This window comes from Argentina anserina, chromosome 1, assembly GCF_933775445.1.
Source record: "Argentina anserina chromosome 1, drPotAnse1.1, whole genome shotgun sequence".
NCBI classification, from domain to species: Eukaryota; Viridiplantae; Streptophyta; class Magnoliopsida; order Rosales; family Rosaceae; genus Argentina; species Argentina anserina.
Window position 1 is genome coordinate 10,899,067 of NC_065872.1, and position 24,085 is coordinate 10,923,151.

Below are 24,085 nucleotides of genomic sequence, written 5' to 3' on the forward strand. Positions count from 1 at the left end.
ATTCCCTTGTTCTATATTCAACGGCTACTTCTCTCCTTCTCTCCGATTCTCTTTTCCCAGATCTCTCACTCTCCAACACCATCAAGAAATGAAGGAAAACCCATAATCCCAAGAACAGGTATGTTTCTGGGCTCTCTTTGTTTTATCCAGATTTTGTTGGGTATGCGAGAATTTAATCTGAAACGAGAACAAGAAATCTGGGGGTTTACATTTTCAATTTGAAGCTAAAATAGACTTGGGTGTAGTTTATATGTTGGGTTATGCTTGTTTTCTTGAGTTTCCTGCTACTTGTGTTTGGGTTCTTTGTTTTGTTTTGTTTTGTGATCTAGAGACTTTGGGAGTGTTTGATGTTATGAATTTCCAGTGTTGAATTGGGTCTAGTTTTCTGGGTTTTTGTTCATTTTATGAGTGATTTTCAGGAAAAGAAGAAAATGTGAGATCTTGATTTGATTTGGTTCTTGTACTAACCCTAGGTTTAAGATTAGGTTTAATTAGCTTCCTTAGTTCCATATGTCTTCAAGTTGCAATTTTTTTACATTCTCTAGGAGTAAACATTGAGAGTTGTCACAGACTAACTGAAAAGGTAAATGTTTGCTCATTTCTGACTCTCATATTTCACTGAAGTTGCACATTCTATTTATCATTTATGTTGTTATGAGTGGGCATTTGTGTTTGATCAATGGTCAGAAATAAAGAGGGGTGATTTTCCATTAGCAGTATTGTAACATTAGTTGCAGTGTTATCAATTTGATGCTTTAATAGTGTTACTACATTGTCATTGCAATTCAAAATGAGTGGTAATGCTATGGGCTTGTGTCTGGACGGGTTTAGCGAGTAACTTGGACTCTGTGTATGTGCTAATGACAGCGTGTTAAAGCTTTGCATTGCCTGCAGAATTAATATTTTGTTTCTTGTTTATTTTTTTTGTTTTACAGACAGTATTGTTGAATACAGAAGAACATGGACAGTGTTTCTGTAGAGTTGGAGGAAGTTAAAGCTGAGATCGAGAAGCTCAGGAAGGAATACAAAAGCAAAGCAGAACTATCTGAGGACTTGAAGAAAGCACACAATGAGCAGCTCAGTAAAGTCCAGGAGGCAAATTTGAAGATTGAGAAGCAGGCTCAAGAACTGAATGAGAATGCAGAAAAGATATCCACAGCCCAGCAGATGTGTGAAGATTTCAAATGCATTTTGAAAGAAAAAGAGTCCATGATACAACACCTCAGAGCTGCGAATGACAAACTCCGAGTTGATTGTGATGAGAAATACAGAAAGTTGGAAGAAACCAACAGAATGTTGGTATTGGCTTTAGATGAGGCAAATGAGAAGAATATGGATGAGGAGCAGACCATTCGTGCCTACAAAGAAGAGATTCAAGGCCTCAAGGGTCGTCTATCTGATTCACAGAAGAAATGTTTGGAAGCAGAGAAGAAAGCTAATTCATCAAAAGCACTAAGGGAAAGGGATGAAATGATTATGAGGGTAGAGGAGGAAAATCGGAAAGTTCAAGATCAGCTAAAGTGGAAGAAGGAGCAATTCAGTCACCTAGAAGAAGCACATGAGAAGCTCCAAGATCAGTTCAAGGAAAGTAAGAAGGAATGGGAGAGGGAGAAGTCTTCTTTGCTTGATGAGATTTGTTCGTTGCAGACAAACTTGGATTCTCAAACCAGAATTTCAGATGATCTTCAAAAGCGACTGCAGATGTGCAACCAAGCCCTGGCCCATGAAGAAAGCCGAAGAAAGCGTCTGGAAGTTCAAGTGTCTGAATTTAAAACACGCTTTACAAGTGATTTTTCGGACAGTGATGATCCAAAATCGCAACTGGAACGCTTGACTGCTGAGAGAGACAAAGAAATTGCATGTCTAAGGCAGTCTCTAAGCACAAAAGCAGCACTTCACAAAGAAATGGAATATCAGACAGGGAAGCTACAGCAAGAAAATGAGGAATTGCGAATGTCCCTCAAAGAACTCCAGGAAGCCCACATCCAGTCTGCACCGGGTTCACCTTCTCTGGCAAAGCTGCGAAGCAAGCTCAAAAGATTGGAGCAGATGCACAGAGATTCTGTTGCAGATCATAGGGCTAAAGAAGCTGAATGGTGCTCTCAACTGGAAAAAGTGACTGAGGACCTGAACAATCGAAAGTCTGAGTTGGAGAGTAAAGATGCCGCAATAATGGGGCTCAGGTCAGAATTGGAACAGATTCGGAGAGACCTCATTTTAGAGTTCAGAGCTAAGGAGTATCAATATAGCTCTCAACTTGAAAAAATGAAAGAGGAATTGAACTTCTGTAAATGTGAGGTAGAGAATAAAGATGCAGCACTAAAAGAACTCAACGTGGAGATAGAGGAGATCCGTGCCTGTACAACAAATGGTGCAGAAGATGCTGAGTGGAGCTCTCAACTTGCTAAGATTGAAGATGAGGTGAAAAGCTATATTTGTGAGCTAGAACGAAAAGATGGAACAATAGCCGAGCTGAAGATGGAAATGGAGCAGATGCACAGGGACTGTACTACATATCGGGGCAAAGAAGCTGAATGGAGCTCTCAACTAGAGAAGATGACTGGTGATCTGAAAAGCCATATTTCGGAACTAGAGAGAAAAGATGCAGTTATAAACAAGCTCAAGATGGAAATGGAGCAGACGCACAGGGACAAAGAAACGGAATGGAGCTCTCAACTAGAGAAGATGACTGGTGATCTGAAAAGCCATATTTCGGAACTAGAGAGAAAAGATGCAGTTATAAACAAGCTCAAGATGGAAATGGAGCAGACGCATAGGGACAAAGAAACGGAATGGAGCTCTCAACTAGAGAAGATGAGAGGTGATCTGGAAAGCAAAATTTATGAACTAGAGAGAAAAGATGCAGTTTTAACTGAACTGAGGATGGAAATGGAGCAGATGAACAGGGACAAAGAAACTGAATGGAGCTCTCAACTAGAGAAGATGAGAGGTGATCTGGAAAGCAAAATTTATGAACTAGAGAGAAAAGATGCAGTTTTAACTGAACTGAGGATGGAAATGGAGCAGATGAACAGGGACAAAGAAACTGAATGGAGCTCTCAACTAGAGAAGATAAGAGGTGATCTGGAAAGCCATATTTCTGAACTAGAGAGAAAAGATGCAGTTATAACTGAGCTGAAGATGGAAATGGAGCAGATGCACAGGGACTTTACAATGTATCAGGCCAAAGAGACTGAATGGATGGCTCAACTAGAGAAGATGACAGGAGATGTGAAAAGCTATGCTTCCGCGCTAGAGAGGAAAGATGCAATAATTAACGAACAAAAGGTGGAAATGGAGCAGATGAATAGAGACTATACAGTTATTGAAGCCAAAGAGACTGAATGGAGCTCTCAACTAGCGAAGATGACAGGTAATGTGAAAAGCCTCAAGTCTGAGCTAGAATGTAAAGATGCAGCAATAAATAAGCTCAAGATGGAGTTGGAAGCTTGTCAATCTCTAACTGTGCAGCTCAAGTTGAAAAACGAGGAGGTTTCTGTCATGTTATTGGTGATGAATCTTGGAATCTCTGAGGCTCAGTTGAAGATTGAGAAAGAACAACTTTTCATGCATGAAGAAGTTGACAGGTACAAGGAAATGCTGGAGGAGTCATCCAAGCATGAATTTTCCTTGAAACAGCAACTTTTGCAGATTAAAAGTGTTTTAGAAAGAGAATGTAGAGAAGTCAGTGATACCTTAGAGAGAGCAAATACTGAATTGGCTGAGCAAATCAGTATAGGATGTGAAATTGAAATGGAACTGCATATATGGAAATCCATCACTGAAACGTTGAGAACTGATCTTGAAGTAAGTCTGGGGATACGTAAAGACTTAGAAGCTTCTCTTCTTGCAGAGGTAGATGTTGGAGAGACCATCAAGCAAGAGAATAAGGGTCTTCATTGTGCTCTAGAGAAGAAAGACAGAACAGTAGAAAACCTACAGCAGCAGATTGTGTTACTGGAGCAGAAGCTCAAGAGAACAGATTCAGATGCAAAGAATGCTGGTTCTGCACAAATAGAGGCAGTAATGTCCTTGGAGAAACTTCGGAATGAGGTCAGCCGGCTAGAGCAAGATTCACTGATGAGAGAGTTCACAGGTGTTTTGCTTGCCCAAATTGGTGCAGAGAGACTTTTTGAGCATGAGAAGGAGAAACTTATCCAACTTGTAGAAGAGAAATACCAGAGAGTGAATGATCTTATGCAGCTTGTGGATTCCCTAGAGCATAATTTTAATAGCTCAGTGGCTTCTTTCTCTTCACAGCTAGGTGAAAAACAAGCAGAAATTAATCTCATTCATGTGGCTTGGGAGGACATCAATGCTGCTCAGATTGTGGCTGCAGTTGAAAATGAAGTAAAGAAGTCAATGCTTGTGGAACTTGAGGATGAAATCTGTCGTTTACAGACAGAGCTGGAATCACAGCAGAAATCCTTGTATGGCTCACAACAGCGAGTAATGGAGATTGAAGCTAAACTGAAAACAAAGGAGCTGGAAGAGCAGAAACTGAGTGATCAAATGAAGACAAAACTGAGTGCTTCAGATGCCTTAATTGAAGAACTCAAGAGTGAAAGAAGAAATGTACTTGAAGATGTCACTAAGTTGTCATCAGAAAGTATTAGTAAATTCTCCAGTACAGACAAACAACTGAGGTGTATGTTGGAAGAGATAGTGCTCTCTTTTGAAAACCAAGGTCAGGATATGGATCTGGAATGGACTGATGAACTTGCTGACCCAGAAAAAGAGAATGTTTCTACGCCTGTCACAGGGAAGAAAGGTGAATTAATTTCTGACGGAAGATCTCCATTTAGAGACCTCAACACTTAGCTGCAGTGTGGAAATGAGTGTGGATTCTCCCCATCTTTAACCTTAATGTTTATTAGTTCATGTGTATGTAAGTATTGTGCCTTTGACAAACAATTTAACCACGAATTTGATTTTGTAAGTCCCAAAATCAGGAAATTCTGTATTTGCGGTTCTAATGGAGGTGACTTATTCCTGAAACGCACATGTAACTCTTTTCTACATTCATTGTTTTGTAGTTCTGATGAATCTATCTATTTTCTGTTGGCTATATAAACTAGTCTACAGTTTGCATCGGATTCGTGACAACCAAAATGTAACGGTCAAGCTAAAACCAAAGTGAAAATGATACTTTAATTTCTTGAGCAGATGCAGCTTTCCTGTAAGAACAGACTTCCCTTGTACACATATTTGAGACTAATAGCATTAACTAACCAGAGAACGCTGTGTGTACCATGGTGATGAGAGAATATGATGTGCATGAATCTTGGACTATGCTATTTAGATTCAAGATTGCTAAATATACCCGGTATAGGTTCTGGTACACTATGGTTATGGAGGAAGGATTGCGATTCTCTGTGCATTCAACTGTTATTCTATCCTCATTTCAACTGCGCTGTTATATTTTGTTCATGTTGTGGTAGCTCCTGCAACAACAGGTTTTGAGTTCTCAATTTTCGAATGGCTTTGCAATTTATACATCAGCGGTTGGCCGGTTGCTAAGCAGGCCATCTTCTTTTACCCTTCAGTTCTCGTCTGCATGTGCGCTTCTTATTCACTGATATGTTGAACAATTAAGCTATACCACCTTGTGTGCTCTTGGAAAACTTCCATAAATACTCGATCTTGACCTCAAGGAGTCGGTTTCTGAGGGACTTGCTCAATGCCTTACTTGTTGTAAGAAGGTTGATTAGTAGTTGGAAGAATTGGAAACATGATCTTGTTCTATATGAACTCAATGACAGATGTTAGAACATTACTCATCATAGAACATTAGGTTTTAATCAGTGAGTGATTTTAAGCAATGATATGGATTGCGGCATTCAAATTTTGCAGGTGGTATCTGAGCAATAAGGATGCCACCACCTCAATGATGTTCTGAGAAACACATCAACCAAGCAGGCCCTTACCTCTGATGAATTCAGCAGAGGTTCAGCAATTTTACCATTTACCAAGACTCCATAGGAGGGACAGGCAAAGAGAGATACGCCTCTTGTCTTGTGGTTTAGTGCTGATTGTTACCATATTGGCCAACCGGTGCTCATGTGCTGAAGTGATAACTCAAATACGAGACGGAGGCTAGCTCGAATCATCCTATATCTCCATGAACTAGGAATCTGCACCTCGGATTATCAGCTACAATTAAAATGGCTGAACTGGATCTCAGGGAACAATATTGCAGGAAATGCTTTGAAGACTCTAAGTCGCTCAAGAATCCCATAACACAAATTGCAGTAGTACTGTGTTGTTTTCCACTTTTATACTGTCCTGAACGCCAGGATAGGAAGATGAAATGTGATTACTCACCAATATTCAACAATTTTGCACTGGACAACCTAAACTGTCTTGGAATCAATGAGATGGACAATCTGCAGCATAATTTTCCGGTACATAACACAGTGCACACAGACGAAAACTTACAAAGAGTGTTCAAGATTCGATACAATATAGCCAATGATTACCAGAATGTATAGGAAATATGTAAATGACATGCTTACACAACCTCAGTAAATCTCATGGTATGAATTGATGTGAACTCTACTTTCAAAGCTATGAAATGAAAGCATGAAACGCATTACAGTTCTGCATTGGAGAGAAAACTATCGCTAAACCCTCCTGCTAGACGAAGCTGACTTCCTCGAAAACTCTGACAATCCCTGTCTCAAAGCTCCAAGGTTCACCCCATTACCAACCAAAATGCTCGTCACCCCCATTTTCGAAACCTGTAAATACCATCCATGCCAACACCATATCTCACCATAGTCAAATTCCTCCAATTGCACCACCAATCAACATTATAAAAGAAACAACAAACACAACTTCAACCTATTTATTCAATCACATTCCAATCATTCCATGAAAACTACCCTACTCTACAAAAAACCAAGTCAAGTAAAATGGGAAAGTCAAATATTACCGCATGAATATTCCTATCCTCGTCATCAAAGAAGAGCATTGAAGTAAAGGGCACCCCAGTTGTCGCATGAATCCTCTGAAAATGCTCTGTTTTATGAGTCCAGCTCGAGAAAATCTCCTACATGTCAAAAAACCAAACCAAACCAAACAAGACTTCACAAACCAAACTAATCTTAACAAAACCAAAAAAAGACCATAAAACTTTGTTGGGTTTTCACACCTGGGTCAGAAAGAAGGAGCTGATGCCCAGAGTCTGAAGGAACGATCTGGCGACGTCGGAAGTGGGGGACCTTGAAGCGACAGCCATTGATATTCCGGTTTGTTTGAGGGCGTGTAAAATGGGCAAGGCTTGTGGGTAGAGGTACGGCATGTCGTCTTCTTCATATTCGCAGTAGAAAGGCCAGAGAGTGTAGTCGAGGTCGAAGACGACGAGGGCTGGTAAGTTGTGTTGGTGTTGGGCGATTATCTGGAGACCTTGGCTCTTCACCTTGTCGTCCTCGTCTCCCATTTTCTCGGGTTTTCTGACTTTCCTTTGCTCTCTAATTGGTTTTGTTCTAATGTTATAACAGGTGACAAACTAGATTGCTCCACTTTAACCAATAGTGGTAAGAGTTACATTTAAAATTCTCATACTTAGGTTTAAATCCGTCAATAATAATTCGTGTCAAATCCTGATTTATCATTGGTGATAAGGGGACGAAACGTTCTGACATGATCCCTGACACTAACACTAATTAGTGTGGGGATCTAGAAAATTGTGGCCTAAGGAATGAATTGTCCAAACATAGTCCACATCTAAGTTGCACGGAATCGGATACGGGTACGTGGAAGCGAAACGTTTGGAAACGCGGAAGCGTGTTTTTCAAAAAATTTAGGAAGCGGGTACGTTTTGGAAACGTCAAAATAAAAAAAAATTATAAATATATATAAATTATACAAAAAATAAATATATATCTCTGAATTTAGAAAGTTACGAGAAAATCGTGTGATATTAAAAAAGAAAAGAAAAAACTTATTGTACTTAGTGGGGTAGTGAAAATATGGCTAAAATTGTATGTTGGGTGAGTGATTTAGATACTTAAAAGATATTTAATGATCAATTATTTGTCTGTGTTCTCGACAACAACAAATAAGGAAGTAGAGTTTGTTACGCATAACAAAAATTTAGATCATTCTAGTTGGACCTCTAAATTTACTCTTTGAACCTCCATTACTTACCAAACATCAATTCGGTTTATTAACACATAAGATCTCTAATTCACTTTCTATTAAACATAAAACAAACAACAAATTAGGTCACTACGCACAAAAAAATGTATGTGACTTGCTCGCGGTGCAACTTGGTGTGCGGAAACGGATGTATTTCAAACACAATTAAACTCCCTTCCCTTACAAACCGGAATGTAAACAATGACTTGATTGGATTCCTTCCTAGATTCGGATTTCTCCAAATGGTAGTTAGCCCATCGTTAGTGACTTGATTGTGGCGATAAAAAAACGAATACTCTTCAGTTCTTTTGCACCCTAAAATTCCACGTGTCCTAAACGCCACATTTTCTCAAGAAAATCGAATATAAACATAGAATAGAATACAAAAGCTCCTCTCTTTATTTCCTCTCCTCTCAATTCCGTCGAAACTCCTTTGAATTTCAATTCGTCGTTCCAGGTAATCTTTCGAACCCAAATTTCTGAGCCCTGTAAACCCTTAAAGTTTCAATCTTTATTTCGTATTCGGTGTTAATCTCAAGTGTATAAGCCAAGTAATCCACTGGGCAGGGCTTTAAGCTTTTGGGGCATTGAAATAGTGAGAATTATGCTATTCATTTGTGTTGTAAACCCTAAAGTTTCAATCTTTGTTCCGTTTGTTTTGATTTGATTTTGAGTTTTGCAAGTTTTGGTGTTTCTGGGTATGTAGAAAGTTCAGGAATTGATGCATTGATTGGGACTAGTAGGGTTGTGTGATATTTGGAATTCTAGTGTGGAATTGGAGTAGTGTAAATGCCGCAAAGCCACGAAAGATTGGCCTTTGCTTATTCATCAAATGGTACACAGGATTGAGTGGTGGAAATGGAATGTGATAGATTGAGTTGTCGATTTTGGTGCTACTTTATGCATTGAGAAATTTCTAGTGTTTGGTCAGTTGTATGATGTTGCATTTAGGAGTGTTCTCGTGTGTTCCGGTGACAAAATAATCTTATTGTTTCAGAGCTGGTGAGGATCGTTTACTGGCGTACACTGATTCTGTGTTGCTGTGTTGGTGAAGATTGGTTGTTCCCTTTGGAGATATTCAGTATCACTTGCGTTTCTGAAGGCTAGGTAGTATTGAGTTGTCTTATGATCTGACGGACTCTTTGCAATTAGAGAATGGTCCTCACTGGTTCATTGCAACTATCCCATGGATTGGGACTTTGCAAGAATCAGGGGTACCAGAAACAGTTTAAGGTACTACAAGATTTTTTTTTTCTCTTTTAGTTATCATCCAGCAATTGATATTTATTGATCCTTGAAGTAATTTCATGTCTTTTTGAAGAGGGGAATAGGGTGGGACAGATTACATCCATCAAGCACTGCCCTTACATCACGAGTCTCGGTATGATTTGTTTCTAAACACTTCAGGTTCTGACCACAGCTAAACAATTCAAGTTAATCAAGCTTTATATTGCAAATAACATGTGATGATTACAAGGAAAACCAAAAGCAGATGCTCTTTTATATGATGTATTTTCTATTCAGGCTCATCAATTGGCCAAACTGTAAAGTCTTCTAACAAGGTTACCTTGGAAAACTGTCATATCTCAGGCTTTATGGAACTATAGAGCCCATTTGAGTGATTAGAAATCTCTTGTTTCCATTTCAAGGTCTAAGACTAAAGACATTAGTCTGGAGTGGATTTTTGAAAGCTGACATTCTATTTAGGAAAACTGTTATGAAAAAGTAGAGGTTTGGCTAGGGTTACATTGTTCTAGAAACTTGCTCTCTTATTGTATGGATTCTTTGGAGACTCGGAAAATAATTATGGGCTTTTCCCTGTCTTTAACAGTTTCAGAAACCGGATTCATGGAGCATTGGTTTATCAGAGAACGTATACAGGCCCATACATACTTCATCTCACAGATGTCAGGCGTTTAAATGCCATTCTTCTATAGCATCAGGCCAATCATTTGGCCAACATGGCTTAGAGACGGCTAGCATGGTGTTTAAAAGGTAACTTTTGTCATTTTATCTAGTGCGGATACTCATATATATATATATATATATATATATATAGGGCTTCTCGGTTGCAGACGTCCGTACGGTGCGGATTTGACGATTCCGGCCACCGGCGACGCGCAACAACGGTGCCGACCAGCAGAGCCGCACTCCCCTCCTCCCAGCGCTCCTGTTTGTGCCGGTCGGAGCTACAGCGCCGGCTGGCCGGAATCTCGAAATTTCAAATTTCTGGGCACTGTACGAAGATTTCGAGATTCCGGCAGCCGTAGGCTGGCGCTGCAGCTCCGGCCGGCACAGACAGGAGCGCCGGGAGGAGGGGAGTGCGGCTGTGCTGGTCGGTGCCGTCCCTGCGCGTCGCCGGAATCGCCGTATCCGCACCGTACGGACAGTGCGAACATCCGCAACTGAGAAATTTTGTATATATATATATTAGGCCTTACACTATGGGGTCTGTTTTTTTTATAAATTTATATTTGACTACGCTATAGATTTCCTGGCGTTACATTCAGTTTCTTTCCAGTGTTCTGTTCTACTCTTATTTGTATTGTTATAGTTCCTTTGGTAAAAACATTGCTTGGCTTGATTATGAAACTTTTTAGTTACAGTAATAAAACATAAGGCCATCTTCCTTTTTTCTTTAAGATGATTTTGCAAACTTTGTCCCCTGTATGATAATTGATATATGGTGACCTGGATTAGTTACAGCAAGTGGACTTTGATGTTTCATGTTTGACCCTGTCATTATATGCTACCCCTCCCTACTTTTGAGCAACAAATTTTTTTTTTTACCTCTATTTAACGATGTAGATGACATAAAACTACTCACAAATTTTCAAGTCTAGACAAGTTAGAAGGATATCTTAGTGCTTATTGCTTGGTTAATAGTTTCCGTGATTTCACAAGGCTTGTATGAGTTGTATGATCACTTGGCACATCTAAATGCAGGCTTTCATGTTTATAAATGTAGTGTATAGTGCCACTTTACCGCTCTATACGATCTGTGTTGTCTTTTTTGTTGATTTATGTGAACAGTATGTCTTTTATTTTGCAGGTCATATGATGTTTTGCAAGGTTATCCTCTTGTGTTCAAATTGGTTCCATCAGTTGGCATCATTATTTTTGCCATATGGGGTCTCGCACCACTTGTGCGTCTGAGCAGAAATCTCATCCTTAGTGTATGTTTATCGACATGTCTGTTCCATCATTGTTTTGCATAGTGGCATAGTGATCACTGACCCGGATTAAATAATGATGCTTACTGTAGTTAAGTTTTTCCGTCGTTCTGGGTTCGGATTTACATTTGAGAATATTAACTAGTTTTTCATAACCTCTTGCAGAAGAGTGATAACAGCTGGAAAAAGAGTAACACACACTATGTTACCAACTCATATATTCAACCTTTGCTCCTATGGACTGGAGCAATGCTCATTTGCAGGTTTCCATGTGTTGTAATATTGTGGTTATCTTTAAATTTTACCTCTGGATAATTATTAAAAAGATCCGAAAACTTCCTCCACCAAAACAATATTGAAATAATAAAAATCTATAAGTTCTTTAAAGGAAGAATTTTGTTTAAAGTGGATATCTAGGCAAAAAACTTATTTAGAACCTTATGGTAAAGAGAAAATTTAACACCAAATTTAACACCATTATAAGTTTTCTTCACCTTCACCCATGTACTCAGCATGTTGTAACAGCTGTTAATCCTTACCAAAAACTTCCTTTTCCTCTATTATAAGAATTTCAAACTTGTTTTAAAGGATTACTGTTTGTACCTTAAAAAAGAGAAATTCGGTGACTGAAGTTCATTCACAACAGAACATGTGGTGACACCGTTGGAAGTAATGTAATGATCACAGTGGTTCTTCTTGCAGGGCATTGGATCCAGTAGTTCTACCTACAGAAGCTAGTCAGGCAGTTAAGCAACGGCTTTTGGACTTTATAAGATCACTGTCAACTGTTCTGTCATTTGCCTATTGTTTATCAAGGTGAGATTTTGTTATTTGTTTCTCTTTTGTTTTTTGTTTTTTGTTTTTCTGAAAATTCACTGCAATGAAATTAACACTTCACTTTTAAGCAGTTTGATCCAACAAACCCAGAAATTCTTTATGGAGAGCAACGAGTCCAGTGATACAAGGAATGTAAGTATTTAGTGCTATAAGTATTATCCAATTTGTTTCAGTTCCAACATTAGACTTAGTTCCTGTGTCAGTTCCTCCACATCTTTTTAATGTGCTTTACCTTAAGCTAATATCTTATCTTTCTCTTTTCTGTCACTGGTCTTTATTTTTTGTTTTTTGTGTATAATTTGTTGAAAAGCCACCCATATATCATCAACATTTGTTCATTCCAGTTCTGGTTACTGCGAAAGCTAAATAGCATTGGCTATAATGAATTTGGATATCTGAGTGCTTTCTCTCTCTCTCTCTCTCTCTCTCTCTCTCAAGTGCTTTATAATTGTCTGTATTACTAATTAGCTCTTCTTTTTGGACAGATGGGTTTCAGTTTTGCTGGGAAAGCTGTGTACTCTGCTGTATGGGTTGCTGCTGTTTCCTTATTCATGGAGTTGCTAGGCTTCTCTACGCAAAAATGGCTTACTGCAGGAGGTCTTGGGACAGTCTTATTGACTCTGGCTGGCCGTGAGGTAAAACCCTTAATTTTCTTTTACCTATCTTCCCCTTTAAATATCTAGTATATGTTATGTATGTACCGATAATTTCGTTCTTACTGTAGATATTTACAAATTTCCTGTCAAGCGCAATGATTCATGCGACCCGCCCTTTTGTTGTTAACGAATGGATTCAAACTAAAATAGAAGGCTATGAAGTATCTGGCACGGTTGAGGTTTGTATTCGAGCACTCCACAATCCTCCTTTGTGTAAAATGGCATCTGAAAAGAAAAATATCTTGCATTATCTTGGTAAAGTGAATAAATATCAGCATAATTTTTTTTTGTTAAAAAGATATTATTCATTGGTGAAATTACTGTGGTGGTGAGGTTTTATCCACATCCGCAGATACTATAAATTACGTTACATAGTTATCTGGGTCCTTTTGTCACATGTAGCATGTAGGTTGGTGGTCGCCAACTATTGTAAGAGGTGAAGATCGTGAAGCTGTACACATCCCAAACCATAAGTTCACAGTGAATGTTGTGAGAAACCTCACTCAAAAAACTCATTGGCGCATCAAAACTCACCTTGCTATTAGTCACTTGGATGTACATAAGATAAATGTAAGGAGTAAGAAATCTTGTATATAGCCTTTTGTTGTGATAAAAAGCTGTTTTTTTTTCCAAAAAGAAAAAAAAATTGTTCATAAGATTACTGTATGATTTAGTACTTATTAGTAGTGCTTGACTGGTTGTTGATATCTCTTATATCTGTTCAGATTATTGTTGCTGACATGCGTAAAGTCTTGTCTAAGAATCCCCAAGTTGAACAGCAGAGGTTGCATAGAAGAGTATTTCTGGAAAACGTTACTCCTGATAATCAAGCTCTCATGGTCAGTACTAATTTCTTTTAAATTCTTACCGAGTTACAGTATCTGACATGTCTAAGTCTCATCATAGGAATCTTTTCAAGTCTTAAATCTGGTTTTCAAGTTAATGCTGAATTCTATTGGAAGGACATTTGGGCCCTGCTGCAGGATCGAAAATGTCCTGAAATGAACAACAAGATGGTGAAGTTATATAATAAAGCAACACAACTAGTCTAGAATCAGAAGGCATATGACTGATGATTGGGCAACTGTTTGCTATTGTTCTTCATTGTCTTATTTGTTAACATTTGATAGAGACAAGGGAGCCTGTATTGGAGAATGTAGCATCAGGTGAGGCAGAGGAAATGAAAGAGGATACAACAAATCTAAAAGGAAAATTTATTTTGCATTTTTGTGGTCTGTCAGTCTGTTAACAAGACAAAATATAAGATATATTGACTTTTTTCGTTGTTTGTATTTTTAAAGAATCCTGTATGTTTCTCCTCCGTCGAAGTTCATCTTCTCTCTTTTCTTTATCATCTCAACTTTGGGTTCTCTTGTTAATGAAAACAGCAAAACCATATGCTCTCTTCTTTTCCTTTTTTTTTTGGGAGGGGGAGGGTGTAAATTGTAATGTGCATTGATATTCCATATCCTTCGTAATTTGCAGATCTTGATTTCCTGTTTTGTGAAGACATCACATCATGAAGAGTATCTCTGTGTCAAGGTAAGCACATTTTGGTTCAGAAATTACTAATGTAAAGAAGGCTTTAGATTATAATAGTCCAAGCAGTTACTGAAATTAAAACTTTATTTTCAATGCTTTAGCCTAATCCAATTTTTAATAGCAACATATATGCTGAAGTTAGAACCCAGATGCATTTAGTCAGTATGACCATATATACAAAGCGTAGTTGAATAACTGGATGCTAGAGGATCACTTTGAATGGATTGCAGTCGGAGCTGTTATCCCATCATGGCAGAAACTTCATTTGTTGTAATTTTTTTGGGACCTCACCTTTTGATTAATTGGATAATTAAAACAAAACTTGCCTTAATTATTGTAGATTCTTTACAGATTTTGACTTTTATATCATAATATGCCTCCAACACACTATTGATGGTTAAGCTTCGTGAATCTCTGACTAATAGGAAGCTATACTCATGGATCTTCTAAGAGTCATCAGCCATCACAAGGCCCGACTTGCCACACCAATCCGTACAGTGCAGAAAATGTATAGTGATACCGATTTGGACAGTATGCCATTTGCGGACTCAATGTATACTCGTGGTGGAGTATCCCCCAGCCGCCCATTATTGCTAATTGAACCCTCATACAAAATAAATGGAGAGGATAAAAAAAGAAGTCGTTCAGCGCAGACCAGTGGAGAACGAGATGGGAAGGCAACAGTGCGGCCATCGCCTGACCCCAAGGTGGATGCTAAAGTTGGTGCAACATCAGTATCTGATTCCAAGAGCAGTGAAGCACCAATTTCTGTGACCAACGGAGATGCCAGAATGTCAATCCCCAAGGATGACCCCAGTGCTTCAAAGTCATCTCCTGATCCCAAAGTAGGTGATAAAGCAACTGTCAAGTCAAAGTCGAATTCCAAGACACATTCCAAAGGTGCAGAAAAGTCTGATTCTGACTTCAAGGCTGCGGACCTACTATCTGAACATTTGACAGAGAAGATATCTGGCAGAAAGCAAGGAGATAATACTCAGAGCAATCCTAGTGATCCTGCATTGTCCTCATCTGCAAGTACTGGTGGATCAATGACATCCCCAGTGAAACACGAAGGTGAAAAGATGCCAGCTGCAGAGTCACCAATGACAAGACCAGCTCTGGAAGAAAATATAGTTCTAGGTGTTGCCTTGGAGGGATCAAAGAGAACCCTTCCTATTGAGGAAGAGATGGCTTCCCCTTCATCTCACACGGATACAAATGATTTGTCTTCTTTCCGGAAAGGAAATGCTTCTGATAAGGGTAAGAAAAATGATCAGGTTCCAGCTGGACCAGGTACAAGTTCTGATGAGTGATTTAGGAAGGATTAGGGGAGGCTGTGGCTGTTGACAAGTAACTCTCTTTTAGATAGTCACCCCATGCAGCCATTCTTTTCAAGGCTGTGTTTCACTCTGTACATTCACTGTATTCTTTATTGGTATTGTCATTGTTATATGGCGCAGCATTTGTTGGCCTTTTTCATCGAGCCATCAACATACCAAAAAGAAAAACAAGCTTCTGTTGAATATAAATAGTTTACTTTAAAGTTGAAAATGTGATCAAGTAAGCCTTTTTGAGGCAAATCTACTTGGTTTTGTAGGATTTTTGTTTTGTTTTTGGAAATGGTCTTGGTTTTATATGATAGTTAAGAGGATTATACACATCCTGGATTTTCTTGTGCGAGTTTCTTAAGACAGTGATGTAAATTACAAGTGCATGTTCCCGTAAAGGCAATGTTTGCTTTTTAGTTGAACTTTATGCTTGAAGAGTTGAAGATGAGTTTGTGGCACATTTGAGTAGAGTTCAGTTGTATTAAATTAGAATGTCTCAGATTACATAATATATTCAGGTATGTAGCCTTTTGGGAATGCAAGTTGACTCTAATGAATCATGATGATTCCTACTTAAGTTGGCCGGAGAAGAACAGCAACCTCTCAGTAAAGACATATTTGCCTGAGAAGTTGAAGAACTGGCAGAGAAAACTATTGAGTAGAGCTGGTAAGGTTCTTAATCTGAGTACTTGCTCAAGCTTTACCTACGTATGCTATGAGTGTTTTCCGTCTTACAAAATGTTTTTGTGAAGACCTGTGCAAATCGCCGGACATCTTTGTGTAATCCTGAGGGGGGTAGGATTTCGGAGGTTAATTATAGGTTCAACTAGACAATGTTAGCAAAACAGGCAGGTTGGAGGAGAAACTTCTAGTTTGGCAAGGGAAATGTTCGAGTGGTGCTGGCAAGGATATCCTTATCAGAACTGTAGCACAAGCTCTACCTAGCTATGCTATGAGTGTCTTCAGGTTAACTCAAAATTTTTGTGATGATTTGGAGCAGATGTGTGCTAGATTTTGGTGGGGGAGTACTCTAGACCAACGCAAAATTCATTGGAAGAGATGGAATGTTTTGTGTAATCCGAGAGAGACTGGAGGGCTTGGTTTTCGGAGTTTGTCTAATTTTAATACTGCTATGCTTGCAAAACAGGCATGGAGAATTGTTGCTGATCCGAGTTCACTTATAGCTTGTATGTATAAAGGTCGGTATTTTCCCAATTGTTCTTTTTGGGAAGCGTTGACACAAGCAACTCCTTTCTCTTGGAGAAGTATATTTTCGACCAGGGATCATCTGAAGGCTAATACCTTTTGGCAGGTGGGTTCGGGGTCGGATATTAGTGTCTTTCATGATAACTGGCTACTGGGCAGTGAGTTGGGGCGGCTAGTTTGTCAGCAGACGGGAGGTCAGGTGGTTGAGTGGGTTAGTGAACTTATGTCAAGTGTGGGTGTATGGGATGCTACAAAGATTTGTGGTATTTTTTCTCCTGCAGATGCTCAACTCATTTTGAGTATTCCTCTCAGTCGTAGGGTTGTTGATGATCGCCTATGTTGGAGATTAGCAAAGGATGGAAAATTTTCGGTCAAGTCAATGTATCGGTATGTTTTCCTTCATTCATCTAGCTATTCTCCAAATATTTCCCAAAGTACCTCTGGGATGGTGGAAGTTCATGCATCTCAGCATCTCCTTGTTCTTGGAGAAGCATTTTCTCTACAGGGGAAATAATTGTACACTAATCTTACTGGCAGATTGGAGATGTGGTCTGGACTAAGCATCTTTCTAAGCAAGGTTTGAAAACTTTCCTGTACTCAAGGATTGCTACTGAAGTTACTTTGCTTTAGAAGCTTGTAGGTAGAAGCTTGTAGGTTGCCGTGTTTAGAACTACTAGGACATTTTAGAATCGTCTTCCAGTTGGTTCATTCCATCCTGAAACCAAGTGGTCAAAAACTTTAGTTAGCTGGAGGGGCTAGCCCCCATAATAATCTACTCTGCTGAGCATGCCGAAGTCTTGACTCGTGAAGCTGCTTTGGAATTGGTCACTTGACACCATCTTACTCGAAGAAAGAAACATATTTTCTATGTATGGAAGTAATCCTACATAAACCAGTAATATTCAAACATAATGACAACTACAAACCCCCTCGTACGCTATCTTTTACCTAATAGGCTAATACCATCCAGAGAACACCTATTGTACCTATTCCAAATAAATCCTATAGTGAGCAAGAGAAATGGGGATCGTTTTATTTACTGATACTACTAGTAGAATTGTGGTGATACAAGAATCAGATACAGAAGGTAGCCTCCTTCAATTTCCCAATAGTCTCCTCATGCTTGGCACATGCAGTCCGGGGCAGGATAAGTGTAAATCGACTGCTTAGGCTTTCTGAACCTGATCTGTCCTTGTCTGTTTTCATGGCCTTCTACTACTGATTGCTGAAAATCTGACCAGGTAATGCTTTTGTTAAGGAAGAGTTGACCCAGTAAGCCCATGCTTGGCCTAATAGTCTTCAAGTTCTCGTAAGTTCGATGCCCTACCTGTTGACACCTCAGAAGTTATTACCTCAAAAAATTAAAAGAACTAGTGCATTGAAAGTACACGCGGCACCATATTCATGTGGGAACCTCTTGATAAATAACTTATAATTGCCATAACATATATGAAAAGTATAGAGAACATAACACAACTCACCAAATTAGTCATCACTGATTACCCTTCAATTTTGTTTTCAATTGACTCGGTAACTGGATGAAACAGAAAAATGAAGAGAATATCTTTCGTAGAGAAATAGATGTTGTCCCAAGATTAGCTAAATATGTTCCATCTTTGCATGTACTGTTCATTTCCCAGGTTTCATCTTTTTTCTTTATTTTTTCCCCTATTCGAGAGTTATGAATCAAAGATGTCCCATGAACTCCACTATGGACATGTTGATCAATTATATTGTTGTTGGTGACAGCGCCAAGTGTAAAACATCATACTGGCCATGTTAACGCAAATATGACCCTAGACTTCTCAATTATTTTCTAGAAATTGAAAAGAGAGTCTTACCAGTGCATTGTGCATATTTCCTGGAGAAGCAGAAATAAAGATGTCACTGTGCATGCTAACATAATAATCAAGTGCAGCTAACAGTGAAGCCTTTCCTTTGATCTGTGCACGTTCTTCTGAAGAAGCAAGGCTCTTTTTGTTTTCCATCAATGGAAACAAGTGTCGCAAATTTGCAATCCTGGCTTCCCCACCATATACCTTAATAAAAGGAACAATTTATGGTGAAATAAATGAGGGGAACTAGTGAAAATTAAACATGAACTTCCAATTGACAATCGCTTATTAGCTACAAATTCAAAAGAAGGAACATTGTGAACCTTGTGCGAAGCAAGATAGAGACGAGTACTGTTGTCAAATCCCAATGCGGCAAGCAGCAACCCAATCTCTTCTGGAGTCAACGGACAACGACCCTGACTCCTCAACTCTTTGTCAGTGAATCGGGAGTTAAGGACCCTTCCCTGCCAAAGCACTTGGCGGTATTTGGCTAGAGCCAGCTTTTCAGCTTTTCCACCACCAAAATCACAAGCTGAATGAGCTGCCATATCCTGCAGAATGACAAGATTTAGAGATGAGTGTACCCAGTAGCGGAACGCCTTTAGGTCCAGAAGGGGCTGTGGCCCCCCAACGTGGTCAAATTTCTTCACTAAACCATGTATAATTACTATAAAAGTCTCTAATTCCTATACTTTGGCCCCCTCAAAAACTCTTGTAATTCTTTTTGGCCCCTTCATTATTTATCTTCTGGTTCCGCCACTGAGTGTACCAATCAAAGTTTGGTACCCAAAGGGTAGGTATTGGTACATTTTGGATACATAATTATTAAAGTTGGAATAGTAATTTTAGTTTCAGTTTGGCCATTAGGCTTTAATGTTATTCAAAAATCGTTCACTGTATGCATGGCAGGTCTGATTTAAATGTTAGTTTAGCACCTAGAGCAAAGTGTGTTTAAGTATCTCTGTAGCCTGCAAGTTAGAGGCTACATAATAAAAAGGGAACCTAAGAGAGAAAACCGGAAGAAAAAGGAAAGCAGAGAAATCGAATGTATAAGCATCAAGTATACCTTGTCGAATCGCAGGTGTAGAACAACAAATTTCCCCTTCCCTTGTTTGCTTTTCAGATTAGTCATCTCCAGCAGGTGATTGGCAATTCCTCCACTTTTGTCAGATGGATACCGAAGGCGGTCAATAAGAGCATCCCCAAGTGCTCTTATATGTGGGACAAAACTTAATGCTTGAAAGTTCACTTTACAGCGTAACCGCTGGATGTCCATAGGTAAGGTATCAAACGTCAGCCGATGAGAGAAAGGGGCAATTGCTGCAATTCCATAGCTGGAGACCACAAATAAGTCAGTTGCCAAACCTCAAATTGGAAATTATAATTATCCATTTCCTACACCTACCCAGACTAGGGGGAGAAAAAGACCCAGGCAGCAATTAAAGGTCATTATAAGCCCCTCAAACCCAAAGAACTGTCGAGCTTATAATCATTGTCACCAGGTAGAATTACCAAAAGTAAAAGATAAAAATAAGCCCCAAGGGAAAACACAAAATAAAGAAAGAAAACTAACAAACGGTCATAATATTGCATTGACAATTATGCTAAAACTGATATTAGGCATTTGAAATATCACATGAACTATACGCAGCTTTTGAGACATACCAGGTGCCAAAAGCCATGTTTTCATTGATTGAGGGCACCTTTATTCTCATGTAATAAATTACCAACCCTTTCGTTAGGAAAACTGAAATTTAAATAAGCAGATGCAGGTAACCACTGACCTCTGAAGTACAGGCAAAACATTCTCCAGGTACCAGTTGGCTGAAGCATGAACAGGTGCTGTCTTAACTCTCGTAGCTCGGATGGCTGTTGCATAGTATTCCCTTGTGCTCCAGGAGAAGTCTGAAGGTAACTCTTTAACTATGGATATATCATCCTTCAATACGTTAATGAAATGATCAACATCAAATATATCCATGAAGGAGCTGCATAGAAATATTGAAAAAGGAAAACCAATATCAGATAATTTCTACATTAAGATTAACCAATATCTTTTATAACCAATTGAAAGATAGAAAAACAGTTGGCCAATACAAGTACCTTGAATCTCGCCAAACAGGATTCACTTCAAGGTATGGAATCACAAGAGTTGCATTCAGTATTCTAGCAACAGCAACTGCATCACATATCTACAGACACACCAATATAAAAAGTTAATCCAGAAGTCATATAATGTGGAAGAACACAAGACAAGGTTGAAAATTCTTAACAAGAACAAATATAGCTATTTTCTGGAACTAGACACTTATAATACCTACCCCCATCCTCTGCTGGTTCAACCCTCCATCAAGAAATACTTGGATGAATCCCTCAGATTTCTCTGGTAATGCTGAATGAGATAAAAGAAATAATTGGGTAAAACTAACACTGAAAGATAAAAAAACAGGAGTACCTCCCTATGATAATTCTTTAAAAATAATAATAATAATAATAATACATTTGTATATATAAGTGTTTTCTGTAAAATACTTACAAGGGGCTATTGATGGTTCTAGGCAAGGTTTCCAAGCTTGATTGGCCAGCGGTGTCCACAACGCCGACAGTTCTTCTTCTGACTACACAAACAAAAGAATTTCTTTTCAAACAATAAATTTACCGCTTACAAATGAGCTAAGTTAATTAACAAACAAATGTATTACTTAATCAACTCTTACTCACAGTTTGGCGTTGTAAAGCGCTCCTGAGAAGCCGTTGGTGCCTAGATTTTGGAACATTCCCTTCTTGTGCATTCGACTTCACCATCACATTCCATTCCTGCAAATGTGATCTATTTAATTCATGCTGAGTTTTGGATAGGTGCAAATGCATGTATAAAATCACTGAGACAGTAGACAGACTGCAAATCAGCAGATATTATGCATTGTAAAGTTAAAAGTACAACTTTGAAAAAAAAACTGTTTCTTGGCACTCTTTTCCATCTTTTGCTCTGTTTCGATGTGGTTTCTCTTTTTTTTTGTTAGCCTATTATATTTTCTGGTTTCTGATAGCATAAAACACAAGGTTTTGAGCTCCAAATCTAATACGAAAAGTCACAGAGAAGTCCAGCAATAATCTTTGATCTTCAGTTTGTTGATGCACGAAATGGCTATTGAAAAAGCCACTAAAAAAATCAAATCCTAAAGCTATATGAGGTCCGGTCCACTCTTCAAGCTAGTCAAAGGAACTACCATAGTTAGATTAAGTTCCTTTACACAATTTTTATTTTACATTACTAAAAGCCCCAGCACCCATCATCTGCATAATCATTTCACCATCAAAGGAAATATACTGCTCATGACTTCTTAGTTCCATTTCAAAACTAGGAAAGAGCTCCCATTCTATATTTGACAAATACAACTTTATGATTACATTCACCAAAACGGCATCAAAGGACTGCATAATCCATAGAGAGAATATATCCTCAAGTCTTCCTTTTCCAGACATTAGAACAAAGCCAACTATAAATAAAGCCACATTCTTTTCACCAGTGCATAATTCCCTCAAATAAGACACTTCGAAACCTCATAGTCAAAATAAGCAGAACAAAGCTACATACAAATAGCCACATTCTTTTCAACCAATGCAACATTTTCCCTCAAAATAAGAAACTGGAAAAACTCAGTTCTGGTTAAAATAAGCAGATGAAGCTAAATAACATTAAAAACTTATTCGTTAACTAACTACCAAGAAAGTGTGAACAATACCGAGAGCATTGAAGGTGAAGCATGACCAAAAGGGCTGAACAAGCTGGGCAAGAAAATGGGAAACAGTAACAGCAAAAGAGCACCAACTGCTCCTCCTCTAGGAGACTGGTACTCATTCTGGAACTGAAGCTTCAGCCCCATATTTCCACCACAACAAAAAAAGGGTTCTTGAACCTTCAAACTGATCTGCAAGTCCAGACACCAAGAAAGGTTCTTGAAAAAAATATTGGTTCTTTACTGATGGGTTTTGCTTGGCAGAGAAAACAACCAAAACCCAGAATAAGAAGAATGAGAAACAACAAGAATTGAAGAAAGAAGAAGAAGCAGGGGCCTCAAATATAAGCAATCACTATCAATGCAATTTAGAGAGAGAGAGAGAGAGAGAGAGAGAGTAAAGGCACTTTTGGATGGACACCTGGCCTCTTAGCTCTGTATTGATTGTGGGGACTGTGTCATTTTGCAGGAAGGCACAGGTGGGTTGATGTGAGAATTAAAGATTGTGGTTACATCAAAAAAGGTGATCAACAAAACAAACACAGTAGTTCTAGTAAAGCTCTGTTTGGTGTTTTTTCTTTAACAAGGCCTTTAACACCAACACAGTGAAAGCATTTGAGGTTTTTGGACCGTTAGGTTGATTGTTGAGAGTGGTGATGATGAGGTCTCTTGTGCAGTTGTGCTTTATTGGAGTGTGGTGAAGCACCGACACTACTAGAATGGCCACTTTCAATGGAATTGGGAATTTTGGGTGAAGAGATAAGAACGTTAAAGACTAAGGAGGAGTGTATCATGTGCGACTCAGGAGTCAAGACAAAGGTCCTCTTTGTGGCACCACATGATTTGTTGTGTTCTATGCACCTATCAATTATTATATCAAATTTGAGATTCTCGTTGTTTGCTTTGCCAAACTTCTCCTTTTCCATTGGTCTGAATAGGATTATGGCGTTCATCTGAAGCATAAAGGATGCTTATTGGCTTGAATTAGTTGCAGTTTGGATTGATTGTGAGAGGGAAGTGTGGCGATGTTTGAGTGTAGGGAAGATGAGGCTATACTTTAGGATTTACACGAAGCTAGTAGGACTAGTATTAACGTGATGAATCAGAGTGAGTCTAATGTACTTGGTTTGCTATTTATGAGTATTTAGAGTGGGGTTAGTGTTAAGCTTGAAAACAAGAAGTATAGTGGTTTGTCTTATTCTCTTTGAATATGTTACGTCTTCTTGAATCCACTATATATGCAAATAGTCTTTATGTTATATAAGTAGAAAGGTTAAATCATTTCTAAATATGAGGAGGTATCCATTTTATAAGTAAGGGAACCGTTTCTTTTACATATTGTTCAATGTATGACAAAATCTCTTACTATAGTCTTTAGAATTATTGTGAAGTCATCTTGGTGAGGCTGGAAATGTGACTTTACGGTAATGTCTTGACGACTTCTAACTTTCGTTGAAAAGGTTGTATGACGAGAGACACTATAGTTGTCATGGTTGAGTCTTATAGTGGCTTATATGTCTGCCTAGAGTGACATGGAATACTAACATGTTAGTGGTGGTTTACCAACAATTAGGAACTCATAAGAGCATTTGATGAGACTTGTTTTTCCATAGAGAAGGAAAAAGT

General features: G+C 38.7%; 4 protein-coding genes across 5 annotated transcripts; 2 read left to right on the top strand and 2 right to left on the bottom strand.

Moving 5' to 3' along the window:
* Window positions 1-954: 954 nt before the first annotated feature.
* On the top strand, window positions 955-4,986 carry LOC126790155 (uncharacterized protein At4g38062). Its single transcript, XM_050516309.1, has 2 exons — window positions 955-2,950; window positions 3,080-4,986. The coding sequence occupies exons 1-2, from the start codon at window positions 961-963 to the stop codon at window positions 4,819-4,821; spliced, it is 3,732 nt and encodes a 1,243-aa protein (XP_050372266.1). The 5' UTR covers window positions 955-960; the 3' UTR covers window positions 4,822-4,986.
* Window positions 4,987-6,387: 1,401 nt separating this feature from the next.
* On the bottom strand, window positions 6,388-7,477 carry LOC126794257 (uncharacterized). Its single transcript, XM_050520924.1, has 3 exons — window positions 7,154-7,477; window positions 6,935-7,051; window positions 6,388-6,740 (listed from the first exon to the last, which is right to left on the bottom strand). The coding sequence occupies exons 1-3, from the start codon at window positions 7,439-7,441 to the stop codon at window positions 6,624-6,626; spliced, it is 522 nt and encodes a 173-aa protein (XP_050376881.1). The 5' UTR covers window positions 7,442-7,477; the 3' UTR covers window positions 6,388-6,623.
* Window positions 7,478-8,553: 1,076 nt separating this feature from the next.
* Window positions 8,554-16,048, top strand: LOC126790526 (mechanosensitive ion channel protein 2, chloroplastic). 2 transcript variants are annotated; one of them, XM_050516834.1, is made up of 14 exons: window positions 8,554-8,599; window positions 9,140-9,375; window positions 9,464-9,523; window positions 9,974-10,137; window positions 11,195-11,318; window positions 11,481-11,578; window positions 12,018-12,131; window positions 12,224-12,284; window positions 12,638-12,787; window positions 12,877-12,987; window positions 13,211-13,378; window positions 13,534-13,647; window positions 14,294-14,350; window positions 14,776-16,048. In XM_050516834.1, exons 2-14 carry the CDS (start codon window positions 9,298-9,300, stop codon window positions 15,661-15,663), a joined length of 2,187 nt encoding a protein of 728 aa, XP_050372791.1. In that variant the 5' UTR covers window positions 8,554-8,599; window positions 9,140-9,297; the 3' UTR covers window positions 15,664-16,048. The 2 variants fall into 2 exon arrangements, with proteins under 2 accessions (XP_050372791.1, XP_050372871.1); XM_050516914.1 differs by having other exon boundaries at window positions 8,566-8,599; window positions 9,197-9,375.
* A 1,680-nt stretch (window positions 16,049-17,728) lies between these two features.
* LOC126782255 (O-fucosyltransferase 39) lies at window positions 17,729-22,772 on the bottom strand. The gene is made up of 10 exons (XM_050507473.1): window positions 22,466-22,772; window positions 21,441-21,536; window positions 21,256-21,337; window positions 21,041-21,111; window positions 20,823-20,911; window positions 20,504-20,707; window positions 19,786-20,053; window positions 19,043-19,270; window positions 18,726-18,923; window positions 17,729-18,211 (listed from the first exon to the last, which is right to left on the bottom strand). Exons 1-10 carry the CDS (start codon window positions 22,604-22,606, stop codon window positions 18,002-18,004), a joined length of 1,587 nt encoding a protein of 528 aa, XP_050363430.1. The 5' UTR covers window positions 22,607-22,772; the 3' UTR covers window positions 17,729-18,001.
* Window positions 22,773-24,085: the final 1,313 nt, after the last annotated feature.

Excerpts from the sequence above, each read along its gene's own strand:
- LOC126790155 (XM_050516309.1), top strand. The coding sequence starts at position 961 with ATGGACAGTGTTTCTGTAGAGTTGGAGGAAGTTAAAGCTGAGATCGAG. Across the intron at positions 2,951-3,079 it reads TCAACTAGAGAAGATGAGAG|GTGATCTGGAAAGCCATATT; the intron begins GTGATCTGGAAA and ends AGAAGATAAGAG.
- LOC126794257 (XM_050520924.1), bottom strand. The coding sequence starts at position 7,441 with ATGGGAGACGAGGACGACAAGGTGAAGAGCCAAGGTCTCCAGATAATC. Across the intron at positions 7,052-7,153 it reads GCTCCTTCTTTCTGACCCAG|GAGATTTTCTCGAGCTGGAC; the intron begins GTGTGAAAACCC and ends TTTGACATGTAG. Across the intron at positions 6,741-6,934 it reads AGGATAGGAATATTCATGCG|GTTTCGAAAATGGGGGTGAC; the intron begins GTAATATTTGAC and ends TGGTATTTACAG.
- LOC126790526 (XM_050516834.1), top strand. The coding sequence starts at position 9,298 with ATGGTCCTCACTGGTTCATTGCAACTATCCCATGGATTGGGACTTTGC. Across the intron at positions 9,524-9,973 it reads CCCTTACATCACGAGTCTCG|TTTCAGAAACCGGATTCATG; the intron begins GTATGATTTGTT and ends TGTCTTTAACAG. Across the intron at positions 12,132-12,223 it reads TTTGCCTATTGTTTATCAAG|TTTGATCCAACAAACCCAGA; the intron begins GTGAGATTTTGT and ends ACTTTTAAGCAG.
- LOC126782255 (XM_050507473.1), bottom strand. The coding sequence starts at position 22,606 with ATGGGGCTGAAGCTTCAGTTCCAGAATGAGTACCAGTCTCCTAGAGGA. Across the intron at positions 21,537-22,465 it reads CTTCACCTTCAATGCTCTCG|GAATGGAATGTGATGGTGAA; the intron begins GTATTGTTCACA and ends TCACATTTGCAG. Across the intron at positions 20,912-21,040 it reads TGAACCAGCAGAGGATGGGG|ATATGTGATGCAGTTGCTGT; the intron begins GTAGGTATTATA and ends GTGTGTCTGTAG.